Source organism: Microcebus murinus, chromosome 2, assembly GCF_040939455.1.
Source record: "Microcebus murinus isolate Inina chromosome 2, M.murinus_Inina_mat1.0, whole genome shotgun sequence".
NCBI lineage: Eukaryota > Metazoa > Chordata > Mammalia > Primates > Cheirogaleidae > Microcebus > Microcebus murinus.
In genome coordinates, this window is record NC_134105.1 from 48776049 (window position 1) to 48789541 (window position 13493).

At 34.2% G+C, this 13493-nt stretch overlaps 1 protein-coding gene across 8 annotated transcripts in view; it reads right to left on the reverse strand.

Annotated features, from left to right (window-relative positions):
* The window catches only part of DOCK7 (dedicator of cytokinesis 7), a 203895-nt gene that overhangs the window by 181434 nt on the left and 8968 nt on the right, over nt 1-13493 (reverse strand). For all 8 annotated transcript variants that reach the window (XM_012767100.2, XM_012767098.2, XM_075998923.1 and 5 more), the window contains exon 2: nt 8397-8502. In XM_012767100.2, the coding sequence (XP_012622554.2) occupies nt 8397-8502 (106 nt within the window). The remainder of the gene's footprint in view (nt 1-8396; nt 8503-13493) is intronic.

A 13493-nucleotide genomic window follows, 5' to 3' on the forward strand; every position in this document is an offset into this window, starting at 1 on the left:
CTCCTCCTCCACAACAGTCACGAGGAGCCCTTCTCCTCCTTGCATATCAATAGATGAATGGGAAACTTGGACTTCTACCCCATCTGTCCATAACAAAGTAATATCCACCCATCTACAACCAGAGCAATGTCAGAGGAAGCCAGCTAAAACATGTTTAAATAAGATCTAGAGATTTACAACATGAGATCTAAAATGTCCAAGTTCCAATCAAAAATCTTTCATCATACTAGGAACCAGGAAAATTTCAATTCAAATGAGAAAAAGATAATCTATAGATGTCAATACCAAAATAAGAGATCTTAGCATTATGTGACAAAGATTTTAAAACAAACATCATAAAAATGCCTCAATAGCAATTGCAAACACTTTTAAAACAAATGAAAAAAACCCAGAAACTCTCTGTAAAGAAACAAAGTCTCAGAAAAAAAAAAAATAGAAGATATAAAGAAGAACTAAATGGAAATTTTAGAACTGAAAAATACAATAACCAAAATAAAAAATACAACAGGTGAGTACAATAGTAGAATAGAGTAGACAAAGGAGGTAAGGATCAGTTACCTTGAAAAGAAAAATAGAAATTACTCAGTCTGAACAGCAGAGAGAAAATAGACTAAAAAACAAAACAAGACAAAACCAAAAACAGAACTTCAAGGATTACGAGAAAAGATATGAGATTCGTGTCACCAGAATCCTGGAAGGTGAGGAAAAAGACAACAAGGCAGAAAAATATCTCAAGAAATAATGCTTGAAAATTTCTAAATTTTACAAAAAGACATAAGCCTATACACTCAAGAAGCTATGCAAATCTTAAACAGGGTAAACCCAAAGAAATATATGCCAAGACAGATAAGTCAAATTTCTAAAAACTAAAGACAAAATCTTGAAAGTAGTGAGAGGAAAATAACACCTTACTTCTAGAGGAAAAAAAAATAACTCATATGGCAGCTAATGTGTGACTGGGTACAGGGTTTGTCTGGGATGATGAGCAAGTCCTGAAAATGAATGGAGGCGATGGTTGTACAACACTGTAAATGTACTTAATGTCAGTGAACTGTATACTTAAAACTGGTTAAAATCATAAATTCTGGCTGGGCGCAGTGGCTCACGCCTGGAATCCTAGCACTCTGGGAGGCCGAGGCAGGAGGATCGCTCAAGGTCAGGAGTTCAAAACAAGCCTGAGCAAGAGCGAGATTCTGTCTTCACTAAAAATAGAAACAAATTAACTGGCCAACTAAAAATATTAGAAAAAATTAGCTGGGCATGGGGGCATATGCCTGTAGTAACTGCTACTTGGGAGGCTAAGGCAGGATTGCTTGAGCCAAGGAGTTTGGGGTTGCTGTGAGCTAGGCTGATGCCACAGCACTCTAGACTAGGCAACAGAGTGAGTCTCTGTCTCAAAAAAAAAAAAAAAATCATAAATTTTGTTATGTATATTTTACCACTACATATTATAAAGGTAAAACATAAATATATGTAAATTTAAAATAAAATTTAAAAAATTTTTCTAATCCAATGCTTTTTACCCAAATATTATTTATAGAGCAGTATACATTTCAGGATTCAAAGTGTCACAAATGAATAATCAATGAAAAAAATAAACCTGGAAGGTCCCTATTTATGTCTAATTCAAATTTAATTTTTCCTCAAAGAATGCCCAACCATATCAACAGAAACTGTTGGGTAGGGGAGGAAGATATGACACTCCCTTAAAAAATCATAGAGAAGATAAACAACAATCTCGTTTTCAAAAGTCACGTATAAGGTCATTGGTGTCCGAAAACAGTGGCTCCCATCTGTAATCCCAGCACTTTGGGAGGCTGAGTTGGGAGGATAGCTTGAGACCACCGTAAGCAACACAGCATGACTCCATCTTTACAAAAAATTAAAAAAAAAAAAAATTAGCTGGGCATGGCGTCATGCACCTATAGTCCCAGCTACAATATGCTGAGGGAGTAAGATCGCTTAAGACCAGGAGTTCAAGGCTGCCATGAGCTATAATCGTGCCACTACACTCTGGCCTGGGCAACAGAGCAAGACCCCATCTCTTAAAAAAATAAATAAATAAAAATAGATAAGGTCACTGGCTTTCTAGATGTAGTGTTAGCTAGACTTTGATCAAGGAAACATTTACTTTTGCTACAACAGTCCAACAGTCTCCATTCTCTCTGATGCCCATCAGAGAGAGCTGGCTGGTTAATGTTGGGATGTCATGATGAGTTGTTTACAACTATAAATTATTTTGTAAGAGTTAAGACTCCAAAGAAAGTTTCTATATTTACTGACCCAAAGAGGAGACTGGATCATGATTTTTTTGTTTTTTTGAGATGGCGGCTAGTTCTGTCACCCAGGCTGTAGTGTAGTGGTATGATCATAGCTCATTGCAGCCTCAAACTCCTGGGCTAAAGTGACCCTCCCTGCTTCAGCCTCCCAAATAGCAAGTACATGCCACCACACCCAGCCTTTTTTTTTTTTTTTTTGGAGAGATGGGGTCTCACTGTGTTGACCAAGGTAGTCTTGAACTCCTGGCTTCAAGTAATCCTGCCACCTTAGCCTTCCAAAGTGCTAGGATTACAGGCGTGAGCCACCACACCTGGCCTGGATCATGATTTTATAAAAGAGAGTTGGCAGGGCGGTAAGCAGGGCTAAAGGGTATCAGAGAGAAGTAAAAGTGGAACACCACAAAAATCTCTCATAGGCAATATGAGACACTGTCATACTTCAACAATAATTGCATTGAAATCTTAGCAGACATGTTTAGTGTTAACATCTCTTTTCAATCCTTTCTGGTGTACCATCAAAAATTCTGGTATTTAATTAGTGGTTATTTTGGGGAATAAAAGGGTGAAAGCTAAAGGGTCCTTTATTTTTTTTTAATTTTTTTTCCTTTCTTTTACCCTGACATGATTCAGGCTGGGGTTCTTTTTAGGTGATGAAAATGTTCTAAATTGACTGTGGTGATGGTTGCCCACATCCCTGAATATATCCACTGAACTGCATACTTTAAATAGATGGATTGCATAGTATGTGAATTCCATCTCAATAAAGCTGTTTAAGAAGTAAAGCTAGAATTCAATCAGTTAACAGGAAATAGAGGGTAAGAGAGAAACGATTCTACAAGAAAGCAAACATAAAATCCCAAAGGCAGTAAATTCTAGAAGATAATTAATTCAAGTCAATGAGACAATAATGAAGTTATAAGTTGGAGGAGGGAGAAACAGCTTTAGTTTTTTAAAAAAATACTCAAGTGATCTAACACCAAATTCCACCTTTGGATCTTATTTGGATTTTGATTTGAATAAACCAACTGTAAAAAGACATTTATGAGACAATTGAATATATTTAAAATGCACTGGATAGTAAATGATACCAAGGAATTACTGTTAATTTTGTTAAGTGATAATATAGGCACTGTAGTTAAGAAAATGTCAATGTGTATACCAGTCTTCCTACCTCAGTGAATGTCTGAAGATTCTTATAATTTAAGAAGTACTTCTTCTGAGAGAATACAAAGAGAGAGATTGAAGTTAGCAAGCACTGATAACCTTTTGAAGGAATTTTTTGGAAAGAAGAGCAAAGAAATATTGGGGGTTAGAGACTGGTGGGAAAAGTGGGATAAAAAAACAGGATTTTTTTAAATGGGAAAAATAACATCATGCTTGAATGCTGATAGGACTGATCCAGTAAAAAGAGAGCAAAATAATGATATAAGAGAAAGGAGAATTACTAAAGTACTATACTTGAGTAATTGAGAGAGGTTGTGATCTAGTAAATAAGTGAAGGGATTACCCTCCGTAGTACACTAGTGGTTCCTCAGTAGTAATGAGTGAACAGGTAGACTACATGGGTACAGATGGTAGGTGGAAGTTCTCTTCTGACTGCTTAAATTTTCTCAGGAAATAAGAAGCAAAGTCATCCTATGAGTGAAAATGGTGAAGAACAATGACAAGTTTAAGGAGAAAATAGAAGGCATGAAATAAGTCAATTAAAATAGTCACAGAATGAATGGACTAGGAAAAAAATAATATCTGCCTACCTGGCAATATTAAAGACCTCATGAGTCTGTGGTCATAAATTTAAAGTGAGACCAGTCAACATGATTTGCGTGTTTTTCTCTAGCCACATTCAGCTGCACAGATGCAGGCATAAAGTAAACAGAGATTTGGATTTAAACGGCACTGAGGTTGCACCAAGGGGTACAATGACATGAGAAAAGGTTAAGGAAGTCAAAAGTACATGCAAGAGAGTAACCATATAGATCAACATATAATTTAGGTTTGGTAAAAAGAGAAAAGAGGACAAGGGGTAAGGGATAGTAATAAGTTAGTGGGTTCATGGATTCTAGGTCCTGGTGGGGTAGAAGGATAGTTGGAGTCAGGGTACCAGAATAAGAGGACAAGAAAAATAAGAGGTAGTGCTCATAGAGTGGGAAGCACAAAACTGAGATTACACGTGGGACACAGTATACATGACAAAATCTAGGGTCTGACTATGGGAATTTTGAGTAGTTGAGTTGTAATTCATGATGCAAGATATTATCACCAGAGGAGAGGAGCTTAAGATCCCAAAAGTGTGTTGGAAGGATCATCTCCATGTACACTGAAATCACCCAGAAATCTGTATATTCTAAAATTTCTAAAATTAGCATGTTACTGTAATTAAAAGTAAACCTGTTTTAAGATTTTAAAACACAAACATTATAAACATTATCATTACAAGTCAAATTGTTATTTTCCTATTTATTCAATAATGGGTATCCTTTCATAGCTAAATGAAAAAATGTTAACATATTATACATCAACTTCATCCTAACATGCTTATGTAATTTTTCAGTTTTTCACAGCATGTGAAAAAAATAACCTCTAATTTTAAGACAAATGAAGGTATGTTTTAAATTCATATTCCTAATATAACTAATAAACATGAATTTTTATCAACACTGATTATCCTCATGCCTGCTTAATAAGAGAACATTTATTTATGTCTCTGACACAGGACTTGGCTTATAGTAATGATTCAATAAATTCATTTTATCAAAGGGGAAAGATAATACTACAAACTCATATAATTATTTAATATTTACTTCAGGGCTTATTTCTAAAATAGATTCCTAAATTTTCACATAATGAAGACCTTGGGTCTCAAAAGTTCTAAATATAAAATTCCAGAATTGATTAAATCCCAAATGTAAAATTTCAGAGTTGACTAGGAAACCAACACTTCTTTTATTTTTTTAATTTTAATAAATTTAGGGGGTACAAGTTGAATTCCATTACATGTACATATTGTATAGTGGTGGAGTATGGGCTTTTGGTGTACCCATCATCGAAGTAGCGCCCATTGTACCCCGCAGGTAATTTTTCATCCCTCACACCCTCTTACCTTCTCCCCTTCTGAGTCTCCAATGTCCATTATACCACTTTGTGTGGCCTTGTGTAGCTATAGTTTAGATCCCACTTATGAGTACATATGGCATTTATTTTTCTGTTCCTGAGTTACTTCACTGAGGATAATGGCCTCCAATTCCATCCAAGTTGCGGCAAAAGGCATTATGTCATTCCTTCTTATCACTGAGTAGTACTCTATTTTGTATGTATCTATATCAATATAGCTACATACATACACACACATACACATCTCATATTTTCTTTATCCACTCATCAGTTGATGGGCACTTAGATTGGTTCCGTATCTTTGTGACTGTGAATTGTGCTGTGATAAACATATGAGTGCAGGTATCTTTTTAATATAATTATTTCTCTTCATCTGGGTAGATATCCAGTAGTAGGGTTGCAGGATCAAACGACAGATCTATTTTTCTTTCTCTGAGAAATTTCCATACTGATTTCCACAGAGGTTGTATTGATTCACACTGCCACCAATAGTGTGTAAGTGTTCCCTTTTCACCACATCCACATCTATTGTTTTTTTAACTTTTTAAGAACAGCCATTCTAATTGGAGTAAGATGGTATCTCATTGTGGTGTTAATTTGAATTCTCCTGATTAGTGATATTGTGCATTTTTTGGTGTTCTTTAGCCATTTGTACATATCATCTTTTGAAAAATGCTTCATATGTCATTTGTCCACTTTTTAATGGGATTTTGTTTTTCTTGCTTAAATGTCTGAGTTCCTTGTAGATTCTGGGTATTAGTCCTTTATCAGACACATAGTTTTTGAATATGTTCTCTCATTCTATAGGTTGTCTATTTATTTTTTTTTATTATTTCTTTTGCTATTCAAAGCTTTTTAGCTTAATTCAGTCCCATTTGTCTTTTATTGTTTTTATTACATTTGCTTTTGGGGTCTTAGTCATAAACTCTTTGCCAAGGTCAACGTCCAGAAGAGTTTTTCCTAGATATTCTTCTAGGATTTTTATTGTTTCAGGCCTTTAGGTCTTTAATCCATCTTAAGTTAATTTTTTCTTATGGTGAGAGATAGGGTCTAGTTTGATTCTCCTGCATATGGCTCTCCAATTTTCCCAGCACCATTTATTGAATGATGTGTACTTTCCCCAGTGTATGCTAATATTTTTGTCTGCTTTGTCAAAAATCACTTGGCTATAGATAGAGAGTTTTATTTCTGGGTTCTCTACTCTGTTCCATTGATCTATATGTCTACTTTTATGCCATTACCATGTTATTATGGTTACTACAGCCTTGTAGTGTAATTTGAAGTCAGGTAATGTGATATCTCCAGTTTTGTTTTTGTTTCTTTTTTTTTTTTTTTATCTTTTTTTACTTAGTATTGCTTGGCTATTCAGGATCTTTCTTGGTCCTATATGAATTTTAGAATTGTTTTTTCTAATTCTGTGAAAAATGACTTAGGTATTTTGGTAGGAACTACACTGAACCTACAGATTGCTTTGGGCAGTATAATGATCATTTTAACAATATAGATTCTTTAGATCCATGAGCATGGGATGTTTCTCCATTTGTCTGTGTCATCTATGATTTCTTTCATCAGTGATTTGTAGTTCTCCTTGTTCTTTCACCTCCTTGGTTAAATTTATTCCTAAGTATTTTATTCATTTTGCAGCTGTTGTAAATAGAATTGAGTTCTTGATTTGGTTCTCAGCTTGGTCTTTTTTGGTGTATAGAAATGCTATTGATTTTTGTACATTTCATTTTATAACCTGAGACTTTGCTGAATTCATTTATCAAATCTCCTTTTTTGGAAGAGTCCTTAGAGTTTTCTAGGTGTAAGATCCTATCATCAGCAAACAGAGATATTTGACTTCCTCTTTTCCAGTTGGGATATTTTCCCTCTATTGCCTGATTGCTCTGGCTAGTACTTCCAGTTGAGCAGAAGTGGTGAAAGTAGGCATCCTTGTTTTGTTCCAGTTGTTAGGGGGAATGCTTTTAACTTTTTCCCATAGAGTATGAAGTTGCTGTGGGTTTGTCATATATCGCTTTCATTATGTCATTATTTTCCATTCTATAACAAGTTTTTTGAGAATTTTTATCATGAAGGGATGCTTTATCAAATGCTTTTCTTGCATCTACTGAGATGATCATATGGCATTTATTTTTAATTCAGTTTCTGTAGTGAATCATATCTATTGATTTGCATATGCTGACCCATCCTTAAATCACTGGGATAAAATTCATTTGATCATGGTGAATTATTCTTTTGATGTGCTGTTGGATTCAGTTTGCTAGTATTTTGTTGAGGATTTTTGCATCTATGTCCATTAGAGATAATTGGTCTGTAGCTTTCTTTTTTTGCTGCACCCTTTCTTGGCTTTGGTATTAGAGTGATACTGACTTCACAGAATGAATTACAGAGGATTCCCTCCTTCTTAATCTTTTGGAACAGTTTCAGTAGGATTGGCACCAGTTCTTCTTTATATGTCTGGTAGAATTCAGCTGTGAATTCATCTGGTCCTTAGCTCTTATATTTGTTGAGAAATTTCTTTTTTATTATTACTGATCCAATCTACTCATTACTGGTCTATTTAGGAGCTCTATTTCTTCTTGGTTCACTCTCAGGAGGTTGTATGTTTTCAGGAATTTATCCATTTCCTCTAGGTTTTCTAGTTTGTGAGCATAGAGTTATTCATAATAGTCTCTGATGACCTTTTTTATTTCTGTAGTATCAGTTGTAATGTCTCCTTTTTCATTTCTGAATTGTGTGCATTTGGATGTTCTTTCTTCTCCTCTTAGTCAGTCTAGCTAGTGGTTTATCAATTTTGTTTATCTTTTTGAAGGGAAACCAACACTTCTGTAACACTATTCCTAACACTCTTTCCCAATTCAGGTTTCAAGAGTGAGGTAGCAACAAGTAAGGTTGAGACTAGTGATAGAACTCAATCTTTTAGCTCTTATCCTTCCACTATTTTTTCATGACCTAGTCAGTAATATACCAATAACATACTATATTTTGAAATATCCTACTTACTGTGGTGTGATGGGATATATTGCCAACAATGTTGAGGTTTTTGAGTAGCTGAGGAGAACCACTATATTGTCCAGAGATCTGCTTCCTAACTTCAGCTGCCACAGTTCTATAACAAAGAAAGCAAATATATTATATATAATATTTTTTTAAAACCTAGTTTAAAATGGAGGGAAACTAAGTATATTAAAGATTCATTTAAAGAACAACAAAATCTCAATATGTCAGTAAGCCTATAAATTCATAACATATTTCAGGAAATACTTTTCTAGCTTATAATTACATTACAATTTCTCTTTTTTTTTTTTTTTTTTTTTGAGACTGAGTCTTGCTTTGTCGTCCAGGCTAGAGTGAGTGCCATGGCATCAGCCTAGCTCACAGCAACCTCAAACTCCTGAGCTCAAGCAATCCTACTGCCTCAGCCTCCCGAGTAGCTGGGACTACAGGCATGTGCCACCATGCCCGGCTAATTTTATATATATCAGTTGGCCAATTAATTTCTTTCTATTTATAGTAGAGACGGGGTCCCGCTCTTGCTCAGGCTGGTTTTGAACTCCTGACCTTGAGCAATCCGCCCGCCTCGGTCTCCCAGAGAGCTAGGATTACAGGTGTGAGCCACCGCGCCCGGCCTACAATTTCTTTATAATGCTCATATAGAGTACAAGAATGACAACCAACTTACATGAGATGGTTGTTTTACATGGCACTTTAGGAAACATACTTTGGCCTATGATAAAGTTGGAAGGTCTAAAAAGCTCAATAAAGCTGGAAGCTATAAAAATATATATTAAAATTTATTATATATGCCTTAAAGATATAAAGTTAATTCTAAAATATTTTATAAACAAATCAACATATGATAAGAACTAGGAAGAAAAAACTCTGGAGTATTTTCAAGCTAATGGTTTAATCCAGAGCCCTGAACATCTTGATCCCCATTAGAATTTCCAGGTGAGTTTCAAAACAATCTCATTTTCCAAATATTATCCAGATTTGGGATATAATCATTTCCCTACTTCTCTTCAATAACTTCTTCCTTCTTTCTTATTCAATCATTCCACACAAATTTATTGGGCATTATTATGAGCCAACTACACAATTAGAAATTTTGTATGTAGAAACAAAAGACATCCTTTAAGGCTCAAGATACTCAATTGCTCAATTTTTTTATAGGTGCCTTGAGGTACTTTAGATCATATTTGTGTTTTAAGAGGCTCATTCATTATTGATAACTTTCAAAACTTGGAAGCAATCAAGCTGTCCTTCAATGGATGAACATAAAAACAAACTAACTTTCATCTATACAATGGATTATTCAGTGATAAAAAGAAATGAGCTACAAGCCATGAAAAGACATGGAGGAACCTTAAAAGAATACTGCTGAAGGAAAGAAGCTAATCTGAAAAAGCTACATACTCTGTAATTCCAAATATATGACATTCTGGAAAAGGCAAAACTATGGAAGACAGTAAAAAGTCCAGTGGTTGCCAGGGGCTGCGGGTAGGGGTGGGAGGAAATAAGGGCAGTGGGCTAAGTTTCAGCATTAAAAAAGCCTTAAGACTAAAATAAAAGACAAAGTCTATAAATAGAGAGGGGGGAAAAAAGAGACTTAGATATAATCAAATGCAATGTATAGTTATTACTGGATCATGATTTGAACAAATCAGCTATAAAATATATTTTTGCTGTGATCTACGGCATTTTGCTATATCGCTATTTCATCAACTAAAACATGGTAATAATATTGTTCCCTATTTCTTGGAATATATTAAATTATAACTACAGAAAAAAAGAATTCAAAAATTTAGCATTTATAAATATTAACACTGATCTGAAATTGGCAATTAAAAACAGAGGGAAAAAAAAACTCTACTCTAGAAAGTTAATCCTCCCAAAAGGAGATAAATTTATCTTAAATCCCACCCTACTTCATAAAAATAAAGCCAGAATCTTCTTACCCACAAATGTACAAACTATATCCTGGTATAAATTGTATATAATTACTTACTAAATCCTGTTTATTCTAACTCTTAAATACTTCTCAAATCTTTGTACCCTCCTTCCCTTTCCTGTAGCATCTGCCTACAAAAACATCATACATAATGGTGAAAGTTTGAATGCTTTCCTCCTTAGATCAGGAGGTCTGTTCTCACCATTTCTATTCAACACTGTACTGGAAGTTTTAACAGTGTGATAGGAGAAAGAAAAGAAATTAAAAGCATTTAGATTGGAAAGGAAGAAATACAATCATCTTTACTCATAAACAAAATTATTCTGTGCACAGAAAATGCTAAAGAATCCACAAAGAAAACTATTAGAAAAATTAGTTCAGTAAGACCAAAGGATATATAAGTTCAATATTCAAAAATCAACTGTATTTCTGTATACTATCAATGAACAAATCAAAATGAATTGAATTCCATTCATAACATCAAAAACAGTAAGAAATTTAGAAATAAATTTAACAAGGGAAGTAAAAGACCTGTACACTGAAGACTTCAAAACATTGCTGAGAGAAATAAATAAGATCTAAATAAATGAAGAGACATTCCATTTCATGGATTAGAAGATTTGATATTGTTCAGAGGGCAATTCTCATGAAATTGATCTACAGATTCTATGCAACCTCTATCAAAATCCCAAAAGGATTTTTGCAGAAACTAGCAAACTTTAAATTGATATCAATCCTAAAATGTATATGGAAATATAAAACTCCAGAATAGCCAAAACAATTTTGAAAAGGAAGTAAAAGGTTGGATGACTCACACTTAATGAATTTTAAAATTTTCTTTAAAGCAAAGGTAATCAGAACAGTGTGGTAATGGTGTAAGAACAGACATACCAATCAATGAAACAGAACTTAGAGTCAAGAAATAAACTCTAATATTTATGGTCAACAATTTTTTTTTTTTTTTAAAACATTCTTCAAACTCAGGTCAACAGATTTTTGACAATGATGCCAGGCAATTCAATTGGACAAAGATAATCTTGTCAACAAAGAGTGTTTCAACAATTGAATATCCACATGCAAAAGATAAATTTAGACCTGTATCTCAAACCATGCACAAAAATTAAAGCAAAATGGATCATAAACTTAAATGCAAGAACTAAAACTATAAAATTTTTAGAAGAAAATCTTCATGACCCTGGACTAGGTAAAGAGTCTTAGCTACAACAACAAAATCATGATGCATAAAAGAAAAATCTGATGAACTAGACTTCATCAAACTTAAAAAACTTTGTGCTTCAAACGTCACCACTAAGAAAATGAAAAGACAAGCCAGACAGAAAGAAAATATTTGTAAATCATACATCTAATAAAGGACTTACATCCAGAACATATAAAGAACTCTTACAACTCAAAAACAAGATAAATTATCCCATTTAAAAATGAGCAAAAGATTTCGATAATTCACCAAAGAAAATACGTAAATGACTAATAAGCTCACAAAAAATATCACTAGTCATTATTAGGGAAATGCAAATCAAAACCAGTATGAAATGCCAATTCATACTCACTAAAATGTCTATAATCAAAAAAAGGACAATGTTAAGTGTTAACCAGGGTGTAGAGAAATTAGAACCCTCATACGCTGCTGGTGGGAACGTAAAATGGTACAGTCACTGTGGAACAACTTGGCAGTTCCTCATAAAGGTAAACATAAAATTACTATATGACCTAGCAATTCCACTCGTAGATATGTATATATCCAAAAGAATTGACAAAAAGCATTCAAACAAAAGCTGTACGTGAAGGTTCGTATCAGCACCATTCACAATAGTCAAAAGGTAGAAACAATCTAAATGTCCATCAATTGAAGAGTAGATAAATAAAATGTGCTACATACAATAGAATATTATTCAGCCATAAAAAGGAGTGAAATACTGATATATGCTAAAATATGGACGAACCATGAAAATATATGCTAACTAAAGAAGCCAGATACAAAAAGCCACACATTGTATAATTCCATTTATGTGAAATGTTCAGAAAAGACAAATAATTGAGAGAGACAGATGGATGGAAAGTAGATTACTGGTTGCCTGGGGCTTGGGGTGAAAATAGGGAATGACTGTAAACTAGCACAAGAGATTTTTTAAGATGATGGAAATTGTGGATGATAGTTTCAAAACAACAAATATGCTAAAATTCATTTAAAATGCACACTGACAATGAATGAGTTTTACGGTATATAAACAACACCTCAATACACTTTTTTTTTAAAGAGTCCAGGTATGGTTGGAACTGCTCTATGAAGATAAGGGGAGGAAAAACAGTTTATTAGAGAAAGAATGATGATGACAGGAAAAAGAGGAGAGCTGCAGTGGAGTTACTGAGAAAGTTTTGCACCCTGAGACCCCAAACTACAATAACTATATCTTAGGCAAAGATTATGAAAATCATTAAATGGTTGATACAAGTGAAGGAGTTAGTTCAGTTTTTTGGTGTCACAGGGCAAACCAGGAACAGCTCGTGATAATGCAAGAGTACAGAAAGGATAAGAAAGCCAAAAACAAAATTAAAAACCAAGAAGACATCCTTGGGAGGGCTATGAGTGGGCACTAAGGTCTGAGCTAAATCTGAAAAAGTTAAGGGACAGAGAAACCACAGCTAGCTAGCATCAAGGTATAATGGTTTTCTTTGTATTTCACCAGTTCCATTTAAATAACAGGTTGGATAGCTGGCTATACTGCCATATATTTAAATAATTATATGAATGTGGAACAATCTAAAATGACTATTTTAAAGACATCAGTTGTTTTGGTGTGACCAACATTCTTATCTTCCTTCTTTAGGTTAAAAACTCCTTCTTTTTGGTAAGGAACTTATTCCTTGCAATTTCAGTGGGGCTAACACCATCACATCTCTCCCTCAAGCCATAGAGAAGAGCATGTGAGCCAGGACTAGCTAGACTCTCCCATGTCTCTAAACATGGTAATTTTTCCAAGGAAGGACATGTAACTGAAGCCAAACCAATAATTGAGTCCCTGGATCTTTCCTGGCAGAACTAAACTGACAGAATTTGAGCCTGAGGCTGTCAAATCACATTGTAACCATTTTGTAAAAAATCTATCCAAGACATGAAGATAAGAGGCCTG